Genomic DNA, 15,770 nt, shown 5'->3' on the forward strand with positions numbered 1-15,770 from the left:
ATTATCTGTTAAAAAAGGCTGTTATTATCAGTTATTTCTCCAATAGAGTTATCAAACGACAGAAAATCGGCGGTTACCGAACTATATTCCGTAATTTCAAGACGATATATATTTCTATTAAATAAACCTTTTTTTACATTTTTCTTCTAGACGAATCAATCGTAAGAAAAATAAAAAATCTTATTTATACACGTCTCGTAATTCTCAAAATGATTATAAGGAAAAAACGACTGCTTTTACTTCTTTTAATATAAAATAATGGAATTACAAATAAGTACTTACTTAATTTTGTGACGTAATCAAGCCTCTAATTACAATAATCGTAAATACTACGGTTCAAAAGACAAATAGAATACGTGTAACATCTGATTGATCAATGACTGCCAAAATGCAGAAATTTGAAAAATAATAAAAATGTAGGATCGATTCTCATCATATGAATGAAAGGTCATTAACATCGCCCGGGCGAGTTTCCCGGCAGATATTGCCCTTCATAATAATTCCCCGAAACCACCTGTCTTGAAAATTATTAACGAAAATAAACTACATATTTTTTAGACAATATTGCACTTGGCGTGTTTCAATAATTAGGTAGCTGTTATGTTTATTAATTTAAACAACATAAATTAATAATAATTGTGAGACGGAAAGCGGTTGTACGCATACAAGTGGAGGCACGAATGTGGCCGTGGAAAGCTGACAGCGAGGCAGGAACGATGTAGCGGTCGGGCGCGGGCGGCGCGGGCGTATGAAAGCTCCGTCCCGTACTAGCGATGCCGTTAGCGCAGGCTCGGGCGGGCGGCCGCGGCGAGGCGGCGGCGGGCGGGCCGTGGGAGGTACCGTTAATGACGTCGCATCCGTGACGTCGCCGTGGTGACGTCAGGCGGCGCGATATAGCCACCAGCCTCGGCGGCGGCGGCCTCAGTAACGCACCGCCCGTTCGCCAGCGCGTACCTCCGCGCGCCCTCTCGCGAACTGCCCCGACGCAACCGACTGACTGAGTGAGTGAGTGCGCGTGCAGTGAGTGGAATGTGCTCGGCCGCATGAGGATCCTGCTGAGCGAGCTGGGACTGTCGGGCGCGTGCCTCGGTCTGACCCTGGAGCCGCGCGCCACCTCGCTGGACCCTGAGAAGCCTGCGCCAGGTCAGCGCCCGCACGACCACACGCGTACCACTTCTGTGTTTATTTTCGCTTTCGTTGTGTAGAACCTCTGGGTGTTGTAGACTGTGTGGGACTGTCGTGATGATGGCCATCGGCTAGAATGCGAGGTGCGTTGCTGACGCCCTACAGCCAACACTGCGGCCTTAGACAATTCCAACACACACGTACGTACCTCCCTTTTTGTTTTTTTATTTATTTTACTTGTTAATTTGTATATTTTTATGATTTCGGTTTTTCCTGGTTGTTGCCTTATATTTTCAAGTACCCTGCCAATACGTTCTGCCTCTTTACCGGAAGAAATAATCGTTCCACATTTTAATACGTGTGCGGTTCTTAATATTTTTATTAATTATTTAAAAAAGTTCGGAATAAAGTTTATTATCGTGTACGGTCTTGAGAACGCTCAATGTAGAAGTTTGCGTGTATGATCAGCCTTCGATCGCAGCCTGCGTGATACAAATTAATCAAAACAAATATTTAACTAAACCGTATCGCTTGGAAAAATCGTGTATGGTTTCCTAAATCCAAGGAAAATTATTTACCACAAACATAAGCTATTTTTTGACACCGGACAATCAAACTTAATATCCCTTGCTTACTTTAAAGATATCAATTCTTCATCCTTTCTCAAATTATTTTCACAGAGGAAGGCAACTGACTATAGACTCTTTTTATAAACTTTGTGTGCTCTCACGTCCCTTCGACAATTTACAGTTTAAGTGCACTTACTACAAGTGTTGAGATTTGTGATTAATTTGATATTAATTCAAAAGTTTGATTAATACTCGTAGATACGGAAGAATTTGAGGAAAATTAAAACGTGTCTTAATTTAATATCGTCTTATAAAAAATAGGTACGACCACTATTACGGAGTAAGTACCGGTTTTACAAAGTTGCTAACTAAATAGTTATTAGTGTTAGATTGAAGTTTTAATGTTTCGTATTAATCTTATACGCGTATATGTGAGTGACACTCAATAATTAGAATTTAGGTGAAACAAGTACCCATCTAATGGTGAAATATATTTCAACACCAGTGCGGCCGGTTTGATGACACACGTTGAATCGTTTACTTGGCATAAATTACATAATTTATATTTAATCTCTTAATGAGTCCTAAGCTTCTTGTAATTAAATAAATAAATACAAGTCTGTACAGAGTGAATACAAACGAACACATTCTCTTGTACATTCAAATATAGTGATAAAATATAATTATTAAAAGATGATCGGATTTGTTTGCGAGAAGGCAGGTTAGGTAACTACGAGTATAATGTGAGATGTTTATGTCGCGATCGGCTCCGGAGGCGATGGCCTCAGCCGAACTGCCTGCTGCCACTTGCCCAATCGGTTGTCGCAACCGGCAGACGTTGCACCTGTCGAGATGCGAGCCACTGCAAATTGCCGTCGCACAACTTACCTATTGTACCATACGTGTTCCACATTCCACACATCTGATCGGAACACATCTTGACGCTCCCCCATCCCACTTCTATTATAATGCTATAAACAAACACAACGAGGTGTCAATTTCTGTGATATATCCAAATTGATGCTAAAATAGAATAACAAACTTTCACTTTTTGTTTTCATAAGTGTGTGCTTAATATACTGGACAAAAGCGGTTCTATAAATTATACGCTAACGTTTACGGATATTGTGAACCATTAATTTTTTTAACTCTAAATAAATGTAAATGGATGTTGGAATGACGATGCTAAAAAAAATATTTATCTCTATAGGATCTGAATGAAACGAATGATAAGTTAGTTTGACGGACGTTACTCTGTAGACTATTGATAATACGCTATCAGTCGCCAGCTGTACTGACGTCACGCTATACCCACGAGCCGGCGCGTCACTCTCACTGAACACCCACGGGTGGACCAACCCCTCGCCTTAACGAAAAGGATACTGCGATTTCTCCCTGTCGCTGTCGTCCCGCTCAGCGGGGAGCTTTTACCAGTTTAAACTGATATCATTCTTTTATTGTTGTTCTTTGTGTATATGATTTAATCGTAATACAGTTACTCTGTTTAAATTGTGCTGATATTAAAAGGACTTAATATTCCAACTGGGACTCGAAAGGGTTCGAATAATTTACTAGAAAACCAAGATAATTTCAGCAAAAGCGGGTACACTTCTTTGAGCAGTTTAACTTACACCTCACTCCCTTATTCCGTTCTTTTTTAGTCGCTTAATGCTTTCAGTTTAAAAGCATGATTGCGTCACGATGTCTAAAAATATGAGGGTGGTTTAGAATCGGCGGTAAGGGGTGGTTGGCAGAACGTCAGGTGGCGGAGCGGCCTCGGCCTCTGCATCGAGCGACGCCCGTGACGTCACGAGCCGCGTTACGTCACGCATCGACCCGCGCGCTCCGATTCAAGGACGCCCTTGCTTGCCGCCCAACCGGCTACCGACTTCCTCTTAACTTAGAAACGCTTTAAGCAAACATAAGCATGTACGAATACCGAGTAAAACAGAATTAGCATCCGAACCTATTGACTCTCTGTGTAAATATATGCTTAACGTTTGTAGCTGTAGTTGTACGTATATGTAGAGTCGAACGTGCGATCACTTCATATAAGTCCTTGAAACTGTGAGACAGAACTCATTCTTAAGTCTAAAGATGGCATCGTGAGCTCATATAATATTATTGAGCAAATATATATGTCTACCGTAATGTTTATTTATCAGTTTATTGCTATTGGGGGTGTAACTTTTATTTTTCAGCTTGCTCTCTCTACATTGTTATGCTTATAGTAAGAGTTTTCAAGTAAACATCACATAACGATTTGCTTGTGATACTCAATAATGATAGCAAATGTTCACAAACAGGAAAATTGGTCCACAACAAAGTATTTAAAAGAGCATGCTAATAAGTATAAGTCCAGTTTCGGAATCTACTTAGTAATTCATGCAGATTTTAAACTTAGGTATTAGATAGTATCTAACCGAAACCTATAAAATTCTAATAACTCTACAATTATACATGCATATTAAACTGGAATGTGGCGTGGTTTTTTATTACTATTTATATAGATTTCTATGCATTATAATTATTTTGAGATCATCATTATTTTAATTTAATCTCTACGGAGCGTTTCCGTAAAACCAATTCGCAACTAAAACTTATTGTCAAGATTTTATTATTGGACCTAGTAGATAATGTTTTATCCATTTTACTAACTTTAAGCTATGTTTGTAACTGATAGAGCGTGTTTTCATCAACTCGGCATGGTTCCAAACTTTTTGCAGTTATTTAAATGTTACTTCGTTTATAAAAAGCTTTAAGTAAACGGTTGTAGAACCTTATGATCTACTTACTAACACAGTGCTTTAGTTAAACTTAAGTTAATATAAATCCATCGTTTATTTCACCCTAAATCTGGTTTAGCTTAAATATAGTAAGTCAAGAATTTTCTTTTACCAAGTGGTTTTGTTGACATCAAAATGTATAGACAACAAAAATTTGTAACTGTACTAGTATTTTAAATAAAGCTTATCTTAAAAACTATGTTACTACATTAATCTATGGCGTCATACGGTTGTATAGCAGTAGTTGTGATGTATAAATATTACTGTTTCACCTATTTCGAGACAATCTGCACAAAAGCCAAATATATTTACGTATGTGTGACCTTCAACAAATAAAACTAGAATCAAAATAGAGGCGGATATTCAATAAAGTTTTTACCTGCAGACGTTAGCGTAGAGGGCGGAGGGTGGAGTGACGTCAGGGCGCGTGACGTCACCGGTGTGCCTCCCCCGCCCACGCGCCGCGCCGCAACAGCTGATAACAAAACCGAAAACACGTATATTCGATACAATATGTAGGAACGTGACGTCCGCGCCCTTACGATTAACACCGGCCAGACGTTACGTACGACCTTCTACTTCAATATCGTACTATCTATTTACAAACGTTTTATTACTTCGTTATCGGAAAAATTAAATATATGACGTCGGAGAAGTTAACAATGACGTATTAAGGTTCTATATTGCTTCCTACCAGGCGAAGTTTTGTTGAACTTAGGAGTGTTTCCAGTTCACCGAGCTAAGATATATTGTTGACAAAGTTTCACACCAACACGTGACACGTGCACAAATCGGAAAAGTTTACAACTTGTGGTAGGTTATATCCTTTCTCTCTATAGATATGGCGGGAAAATCGCGCGGTCTCACTGTGTCTTTTTTATGTTTACTTACGCTAAAATAGCGCTACACCTTACACCATTGAAATACTTTAAAGGCAGAAGAAAAAACTACTTCTATTAAGTTCAATAACCTTAGTTATTTTATGAAACTGAAAGCCATTTTGGATATTGCAAAGGTCCATCTCGATATATTGAACACCATGACATACAAATACACTAAAATAAAGAATACAAAGTTTCGTTTCCAAAAAAGTTGTGGAACTTAAAAGTTTTTCAAAGTTTCCTACGACTAAACTCGGTAAAGTGTACGCTGAAATTGAAACTCAGTTGATGTCATTTGTTGCAATATTCGTCACTAGTCCTATTTAAGTGGAGCAATTACGCATTCCGACGCTTGGTAACGTCACGTAGTGGGAAACTTTATAAAAGCTACACTCGACGATATCTACGTATGCACATTACGTATTTAACGAGTTACATTCATGAATCGATGGCTAGTGACGTACACACTACAAACTTAATGCTCAATCAATATCACGGTGGTTCACAGAGCGGCAGTGCCATCTATCGGATGGATTCAACTACTGTTAAGAGAAAGCTTCCCTGCGAGGCAGTTTTCTAGCGGCCCCGTAGTACTCGACTATCATGTTTCGTATTACTTGTGTCTTCTAACAGAGGGCGATTGATAAGCTTTATAAAGTTAGCTAGCTTATGTAAGCTTTCATGTTGAAAGTTTAATAAATAGAACTAGACATTCATATCACTCTACCTAGTGTCGAAAGACTGTAGCTCGTTTCTTTACCACTATCGAATATCGACAACCGGCTAGCTATCGAGATTTTTTTTATAGAAATCTAATCAGCACCTTTAAGGGACGTCGTAGGAACTATTTTGGAAGTACATTTTAAATGTGAAACATGTGATACTCGACAGTACCAACTTCGGATGACAAAATTTATTGACAATTGAAAAACTTCCAAAAAGCTCAGTTAATACAAGAAACAATATTGTAGCCAGAAACTTACAGCAGTCAATTGTTTGTAAAGTATACCTACATAAAGATTTCTGCTACATTATGATAGAGTCGTGACTTAGGGGCCTAGACCGAAAATAATCACAACTTGGTACCTTTTTCGGATACCTACTCTAAGACAATCTGATGCTATTCATTATGATATTAATAAAACTCAAACACGTATACTTTTTCTTAATTCTATTCTGCAATTTACCGGAACAAATACAAGAAGGTGATAAAATAATAAAACATTAAAACTAGCTAACTAGTTTTGAATCATTTAAATTTAATTAATTATTCAATAAGTACATGTTTATTCAACGTCTTAAAAAAGCGAATATATTAATTGTGCATCGGATAGATAAAGAATAATAAATAGAAGTTTTATAACGTCGATAATAAGGCCAATTTAGGTTTCCTTATTTTTATTTTACCTTTAAACACATGAATATACACAAGAAACTTTGAATACACATTGAACCTGCGATGAATACAGCTCCACCTATTCCAGGAAAAGCGGTCGCAATAATGTTTTTCCAAATATAGTCGGTACTTGCAGCTTAATAATTCTGTTTTCGCGCTAATATAGTTTCGATTTATGTAAATTTGATTCGTTCAAAGTAAATACGACAAGATCTCTTACACATGTATTTAGTTGTCTACATAAAAATGTTAATATTAAAATTAACAAGACCGGTCTCAAGATACAGATTGTACTTAATGCAAATGTTATATTCTGTGATCCAGACATATACAAAGTTTTGTTATCACATTACGAAATATTATTATGTTAATTTAATGTTCTTAAATACTCTTGTTATCTATGCAAGTTTGATTTTAAAGTCGTAGAGTTTACTTAGAATACGTAGCTAGTTGTACATACATAAGGTATGTTGAGGATATAAAATTTTGTTATATCGTAAAACATAATTATGTTAGCAATCACAAATCGAGATAACCACAAATCTTGTGGATTATTTAAACTGCTTAAAGTAAAGAATTTCATTTAATATGCGAAAATTTCTATAAGTTCGATGTTTATCACATTATTTTTTATCACTTTTACATCCTGTTCCATTTGAACTATAACTTTATATGGTACTCGTAAGTTAAGTAAAGCTCCAGTTACAAATGTCAAGTTTATAGGTTTTAAAGACAAAAGTGCCTCAAAGATAACTTCGGATTTCTGCAATATTTTTAAACAAATTAAAATACACCCATCAAATATCAAGGGAAATTTTAAGATTAGTGTTGCCTAATACCGATACGAATCACCCCCTTTCAATAGTTCCACAGTACTGTGATTCCCGACGGGCGTACCAAAGATAATGTATTCATATAATTTGCATAATAACATATTACGTTTTATAACTATTTTCTTTTAACTTAAAACAAGAAAGAATCCGAGATATTTAAGTTAAACAAATTATAAAGTTATTTTCTGTGTAGTTAGCACCAGTAGTACGCTTCTATTGACTTGAACACAAACAGTCAATATTTGTACAAGTTAAATTAAATATTATGGGCACTCGCGGTATCTTTAGTTTTGTTTTATTAACTTGTTGTTTAAACACATTATTTTAATTATGGTTCAAGGTCAAGGTCGTCATTATTATGTGTCATTAGATGACAGTTGTTATAGTAATTGCAATACTCACTGATAGACAATGTCGAACATTTAGCCAGAGCTTGTCGCGGTCATAGTTAGGTTACGATCACATGAACCAAAAAGCTTTTTCGATAAGGTATTCAGTTTAATAACTTTAGTTTTAACATCAAACCAATATTTTAAATATAAATATTATATATACTTTGGTTTTTAATGCATTAGCATGTATTGTTTAGTAACATAAAGTAAATAATACGGCTAGTACATGGGTAACGTAGGTACCAAATAAGTCAAGAGAAATGATATATGCGTATCAAGAACATGTAAAAAGGATATTAATATAATAAAATAATGATATGGGCCATATATTATTGCTTTATTTTTTAACATATTTTATGAAATATAAAGTAAAGGGATACATAATTATAGATATATTAATAAAAAGGCAGGTGTATTTCACTCGTAATCGTCAGCCATGTGATTGTAGATGTATAAGTGTAGATTATGTAAAATAATTATGTTGAAAAAGATCTTAACAAGCCATGTACAATATGTACATACCCTGCTTTCTTCTTGAAGGCGTGATGTTATGTATGTAAGGAGCTATAAATGTTTTCTTTATTGTAGGGTTAATTATTTGTTAATAACAAGAGTTAGTTCTTAACGCAACGATGTCCGTCACAGTTTACTGAAAGGTGTTCTCAAAGATTTTACAATTTTTTTTGTCAAAATAGAAGTCACGTCTCTTACATTTATGGTTTGAGGGCATAAAACGGGCTTAATTAAATTGAAGCACTAATTTAGGTACTCAAAATCATTTATTTTACCGTAACAAATTAAAGTAAAAGCAGTTTTTATCTGATTTTGGGAATTTTGGGCAGCGTAAAATATTATAACTTGTGTCGATGCCTATTTTAAATTGGGAAAAAGACACAGTTATGAGTCCAAAATGGTTTCCATTCATTGTGAACGATATAAGAAATCTAATAAAGCAAATAAAAAATATTTTCAAAACAAACTCACGGTAACAAAAGCTACTGTTTTGTTTATAGCTTAATAAGACTGGAATTAATGGTTCTTAACATAATAGAAACTGCAAATGCCACTGATTTCATAACTTCCCAAGGGATCCATCGCCTTTTCGCCCCAAAAATTTCCAACCCTCAGGGCCACTGTAAAGTGGACTCTACGGCTCTGTACTAGGGGTGAATGTAAGGACCTCATTGTTCCTTGTTTGCGACGTTGTTTTAATAGACCTAGATGAGGTGTATACATAGGATTCAATTTTCTGGGCGTGGCGAATCAAGCACCGTGACACAATGTATTCAAAACGCCAATATTTGGTTGGCAAAACTGCAGTATAAATAGGAGACCTTTCTCTGGCATCGTCATTGTTAGTCGTACAAGGGTAGCGATCACCACTGATCACGTATCAAGTAGCCAGCCAATATAGGTACATATCGATTAGTTTGTAACGAGTGCTTGTGGTGAAGGAAGAATCAAAGTATGTTCGCCGAGGGTAAATATAAATGATGCATGGATCGAATAGCGTGATAGTTCAAAGGACGGTGCCGTCAATTCCATGTCTACTCGTTTCCCGACGCATTCACAGTCGGTTCTTCGTCGCACTTGCTTGACTGGCTCGGAATCTGTCGCGTTTGCGGAAAGGGGTTCCGCATAATATAAATAATTAGCGTTATAGAAATATACAGTTAAAGAGTTAACATACTGAAGTGATAATGTCTGTTTGTTGCAGGGCCGAGCGCCATAGAGTCGCGCTCGCCAAGCGCTTTCACACCCAACTCCTCCAGCATGCTACTGCTGCAGACACACGTAAGCAAACGTTTAATTTTTTACTTGTTTCTGAAAAAAATATTTATGCATACTTTTTGTAATATAAGTATTATTGTTTTATTTTCTTTAATTCAAATTATTAACAAGGCCAAGGAGCATCATCAAATGTAACAATACTGAAATTCAAATGCCTAATAACAACACTCGTTTCGTTTGATTAGTGGTGATATCATTGTAATGAGCCCTATTCAAAAATAATGAATTCATTAGAACACCTGCACCGATTGTCAAACAGGCGGTAACTTTGAGTGAGCAAAGCTCGTATAGGTACCACGAGACAATGGAGTAAGCACGCTATTGGTGCGTCACGGCCGCCCCTGCCGGCCATCCGCCGCCTACCACTTCTACGACGCCTTCATTATTGATTGTCATTTTTGTTACAGAGCAACTACGGTTCGTCCTTCACTGATTTATTATCGCCGCAATATCAAGAAGACTCTACAGAAATCTTGGAAGAAAACCTAGACCCGTTCCCAGACGTTGAATTCCACGCACCGATTCCGCCTGAAGTTAAATCACACCGAGCTACTCCCATCAGCGAAGCTTCTTCGCCTACTCTTGGTCCAGCACTGCCTAGTTTTGAAGAAACTTATTCTGTCCGTTATCCTAAACAAGAAATGGCAGAGTTCGGAATTAAAATGGACGAAGACTGCTACAACGTGAGCGCGTATCAAGGACATACTTCAACACAATTGTTGTATCAATATCATCAGCCATCACTCCCATATGTACCGGCCACATACTACGCACCGGCGCAACCGTGCAGCCCGACGTTTGATACCGGTGGCGTGACGCCAAACCAAGATTCGTATTCTCTACCACCCTTCCCGAGTACTGTAGATTTACACATATCTACTGATCCAAGTTCAAGACAACGACGAGCTTCATTACCGGTACAACGATCAGAGTCTACGAGCTCCAACGACAGCCCTAAGGTGCCGGCCGGTAGAGTACATTGCATGCAGGCGTCAGCGCCAAGCTCGGCATCAAGCTCGCCTGGCGTGGCTCCGCCGGATGGTCCCGGCTCCCGCGCCGCGCCCTCGTCGCCGAGCCAGCTGTGCGCCGTGTGCGGAGATACCGCCGCTTGTCAACATTACGGCGTCCGAACTTGTGAGGGTTGCAAAGGATTTTTCAAAAGAACTGTGCAGAAGGGCTCTAAATACGTATGTTTAGCTGAAAAATCTTGCCCCGTAGATAAGAGAAGACGAAACAGATGTCAGTTTTGCCGATTCCAGAAATGTCTCGCTGTCGGAATGGTCAAGGAGGTCGTAAGAACAGATTCGTTAAAAGGAAGGCGCGGTAGGCTGCCTTCGAAGCCAAAATGTCCGCAAGAATCACCTCCGAGCCCGCCGATATCGCTGATTACAGCACTTGTTAGGGCTCACGTCGACACCTCCCCGGACTTTGCAAATCTGGATTACTCTCAATACCGGGAACCCAATCCAATGGAAGTCCCCATGTCAGATTTAGAAGTTATCCAACAATTCTACACTCTTTTGACAACATCAATCGATATGATCAAAGTATTCGCCGATAAAGTTCCCGGCTACGGAGACTTGTGCCCAGAAGATCGTGAACAGCTCTTCGCATCTGCTCGTCTTGAGCTGTTCGTATTACGACTTGCATACCGCACGCGCCCAGAAGATACTAAGCTAACTTTCTGCAATGGCGTGGTGCTCGACAAACGACAATGTCAGCGCTCCTTCGGAGACTGGCTTCACGCTGTGCTGGACTTCAGCAACACGCTGCACTCGATGGATATCGACATATCTACGTTTGCCTGTCTCTGCGCGCTCACATTAATAACAGGTGTGTAACTTATAATACTTATCATTCTTTATATCTGCAATTGATTACTTCTTCTATACATAAATTTTACTTGTGATATATCGAAAAAGCATTCAGCTTTAAAAGATTTTTATTTTTAGTTAACTTATGAACTGATTTTGTTTTGACAGAGAGGCACGGTCTGAAAGAGCCTCATCGCGTGGAGCAACTGCAAATGAAGATAATCGGATGTCTGCGCGCCCACATGCCGGGCGGCGGCACGACGAGCGGCGGCGCGCCACACTTCAGCCGCGTGCTGGGCGCGCTGCCCGAGCTGCGCTCGCTGTCGGTGCAGGGCCTGCAGCGTATCTTCTACTTGAAGCTCGAGGACCTGGTGCCGGCGCCACCGCTCATCGAGAACATGTTCCGCTCCAGCCTGCCTTTCTGAATACCCCGCGCCCGACCCCCGAGGACCACTCCCGCCTTCGAAACCCATTTCCTTCTATCTTAGAGCCGACTCCGTTATTTTTATAAGTGTTTAGAATATAAAAAATATTTTTCTAGAATATAGATGGACGTTAGTTAGGACGCGATCTCCCACGGAATCGGTTCACGCTACTCATATGAATTTAATATTAAGTACCTAATGGAGACAATCTTACCTAATAAGTACTAAGTTAAGATTAATTTATTGAAAACGTTTAGAAATTTGTCTTTTGGTGTGATTTTGTTTAATATTACATGTTGTGTATTTAGTAGTCTGCATTTGAGTTACCGCTCGTGATCGATGGCATCTTGTCGTACAAATATTCCTATGTTATTTACTTACGTATTACTTAGATAGGGAAAATCTAGTCACAAGACTTAGAAATGTTATAAAACCTGGCTCGTAGTTATCGGGCTTTTTATAATTAATATAAGTAAACTTAGTTTAAGATTGATAAGGCATTTAATGTCCTTTTGTACGAATGTGAGCGCAAGGCGAGGAGCGAGCGCGCCGGGCCCGGGCCGACGGCGACGCGCCTCGGCGTGCGCTGAATGGAAATAATCCCAAGCGTCACAACGACATCATTGTTGGAAGTTACCTTTTAGTTTTAAATTATTTTGTAATATTTTTAGACGCTAGGATACTAATGTAATTTGTTACGATAATTATAACTAAGGCCTGAGAAAAAGTTCAGCATGCTCGTCGTCCCCAATGTGAAATCCTTAAAGTATCAACGTGTCTTAAAGAGTACCTTTATAGGTAGATAGTGTAGAATTTTCTTATGTGGACCTTTTATATGCTTACTGTAATACATATTATATATGTATTGAGTAAATATACATATCACGATATTATTTTTAAAAAATGTGATTGCACTTTGTATTAATATCCTTTGCATCTTATAAGCTAGGCCATTAGAAACAAATTTACATGAAATTAAATCGCTAATAAGTAATTGTGTATTTTTGCTCGTAAGTATGTATTGGAAATACTACTGTTGTAAGATTACATGTTCGTATTTTTAATTACTGCATTTGGTATAAGCCACGAATGGACTAGAGTAATATTTTTCACTGGACCAAGTAGATGGTAAATGTGGTAATAACAGGAGTCCCGGTGCGATGAACGGTACATCTGAAGCTGTGCTATGAACTGTGAAACAAAAATATCTGCCATATATTTTTAACGAAGATCAGACACGTCCCCGTATCTGCATTCGTACAAACAAAAACAGTCTAGTTAAAGTTGCCTTGAATCTCCTAAAAGACTTGATACTTACCTGCTGCACTGCGGGTATAAAACGTATGGAAACTATATAAGTACCTTATATAACTGCCGAGTGCGCTGTCCAACTTTAAAATAATGAAGATGAGCTACTTTATAATATAGGTAGGCACATAGATAGGTGAAGAATGAATTTAGGGTTCATATCTGAGGAAACTATGAATTAAATGCAAGTAGATGGTTGAATAAGTGTTCGGTGTTTGACGTGTAGGTGCACTACTGTACGTACTGTACGCGTCATTATCTTAGGATGGTTGTTGAATTGATGTTGTCCTTTGAAACCGAGTGATGTACTTTGTATCATCGTAGTGATAAGAAAGTTAAAAGACGCATGGAAATTAATAATTTTATACAAAAATTGATAGTAACCTAAATTATTAAAATGCTGGACTTTTTACTCGCTGCCACAACTCCTTTATATTAATTAATTTTATAGATTTATAAGAATAATCAAGGAAATTATTTGTTACTTTAACGAGTAACCAATTTCTAAATGAACTTAAATATTGTACCTATGAATACTTCGGTTGTGCTTGAAATATTGTTACCCATATCAGAGCTGAAATGTACCATTATTTGTTCGTCCATAACACTGTAAGTAAATGACATTCCTACATTACAAGCCTGTTCACCAAGTTTCACTTAGATATGACTACAATAACAAACCAAGTCAATCACGCATGCAACATTGATGCCTGCACTTGTAGGCCTCAATTTAATATTTATGATCTATGAATACACGCCACTGTAACCATCAACGTATTGATTTAGCGCTGAAACATTGTTTCTTTCTAAGTCGATATTGTGAGTACCTTCTCCTGAATCCATGCAATACATATAAGTGATGTATCCTTGTAATAAAATGCGAGGATATAAACAACGTATGTGTCCGACATCTCCCTTCATAGACGTGTACCTTCAGATCTAAATGACATAATTAGTAATATATTTTCTTCTTTAAGGTTTGTAATGAACTGCATTTCTTAAAACTCAACATAGATACATAAAATTAAATGTGCTTTTGTTATAATATGTTATACATTTTCTTTGTAAATATTTCGTCAAAATAATATCGATGCGAATGCATCAATGGAATTATGTCTCTTTTATTTATTCTTCTACCCTTAATTAAAATCGAATTATTATTATCAGTCATAGAGCGACTAGTAACTTTATTTGGCCGACCTTTAGATGGGTGACCGAATTAAAATATTTGAGCATAGTCATTTCGGTGGTAGACTTGGAAACAAAGCAAAGCTAAGGTTTGCAATAAAAAAAAAACAAGATTGAAGTCAAATCAGTCGTAAGCAATTATTTATAATAACTACTAAACAAATATTTAAGAAAAACTCGACTGTGATACCTACTTTTGAATACCAATTCCGATTTATAGAAGATTATTACTATTGTAAACATTATGTTATTAATATTCAATATACAGTGTTTGGATTTAAATATGTCTGAACGTACGAAATGTTCTAAGCAATTACATTATTAACAAAAGACTTCAACGCGTTACAGGCACTAACAGATCTACCTGATTGGCGCCGATGTCACTGTTGAAATTGAGATACTTACTTTTAAAACAACTACATTATTAACCATTTATAAAATTAGCGAGTGGAGATACCAAACAGACAGTGAAATTTGAGTGTAATCTAAAAGATAGGGGCATTAGCAGCATCTTACATATTTACAAAGTTTGCCAGAAGCGATCTCTAAATCCATTTTCTAATAACGATGACCACCATGTTGTTCTCTGTTGATCCTTAAAATAAACAGAAAACATACAAGTACTTAGTTACGCCCAATTGGAAAATCAGCCGCTTCAGGAATGAGTAAGTATAGAACCTAGAAACACGGATAACGCTATCTAGGTATTTTTCCAGGCTCGATTTTGGGATTGAGAAAGTAAACTGTTGAAAATATGTAGGTATAGGTACCTACTTGTTGGTATTATTACTTAAAATAACAAACCGCATGTAAAGACCTATCAGTTCTGAGAAAACCATCTTTACCCAAGATTGAGTTAATAATATACCTACTTAGGTACATATTTTTTCTTTATTTTAACTTTTATGCAATGATATGAATTCATGTCAAACTTAAGCTAAAAAAATAAAGCTACTGAGGACTTTAACGCTACCCTTCGTAGTATAGGGAAGTTTTGATAGGCTATAAAATTAATAAAGTCACATCTTGCAGCTACGTATGAAAATTTTGTTCATACCTAGGCTCACATTCCACTTTTGGATTCAAATCCAATAGAAGTAGAATGGCAGATTAGACCTCAGCACTGTAATCAAACAATAACACATTAGACCTAACGGGGAGCCAAACCACCCGGCCTCATATAAATATAAATTCTAGACACTTAAGTTGTCGCTGCGTAAAACAGAATGTAAGATTTTCTTTAACTAGACTGCTGTCAAAAT

The 15,770-nt window shown here is 37.4% G+C and overlaps 1 protein-coding gene across 1 annotated transcript; it reads left to right on the forward strand.

Moving 5' to 3' along the window:
- Nucleotides 1-841: 841 nt before the first annotated feature.
- Nucleotides 842-14,417, forward strand: Hr38 (Hormone receptor-like in 38). Its single transcript, XM_076136270.1, has 4 exons — nucleotides 842-1,325; nucleotides 9,700-9,776; nucleotides 10,181-11,606; nucleotides 11,756-14,417. The coding sequence occupies exons 1-4, from the start codon at nucleotides 1,262-1,264 to the stop codon at nucleotides 12,010-12,012; spliced, it is 1,824 nt and encodes a 607-aa protein (XP_075992385.1). The 5' UTR covers nucleotides 842-1,261; the 3' UTR covers nucleotides 12,013-14,417.
- Nucleotides 14,418-15,770: the final 1,353 nt, after the last annotated feature.

Source organism: Anticarsia gemmatalis, chromosome 3, assembly GCF_050436995.1.
Source record: "Anticarsia gemmatalis isolate Benzon Research Colony breed Stoneville strain chromosome 3, ilAntGemm2 primary, whole genome shotgun sequence".
Classification (NCBI taxonomy): Eukaryota; Metazoa; Arthropoda; class Insecta; order Lepidoptera; family Erebidae; genus Anticarsia; species Anticarsia gemmatalis.

Coding starts and splice junctions, on each gene's coding strand:
- Hr38 (XM_076136270.1), top strand. CDS start 1,262: ATGCGAGGTGCGTTGCTGACGCCCTACAGCCAACACTGCGGCCTTAGA. Junction 9,777..10,180: donor TGCTACTGCTGCAGACACAC/GTAAGCAAACGT, acceptor TTTTTGTTACAG/AGCAACTACGGTTCGTCCTT. Junction 11,607..11,755: donor CGCGCTCACATTAATAACAG/GTGTGTAACTTA, acceptor TTGTTTTGACAG/AGAGGCACGGTCTGAAAGAG.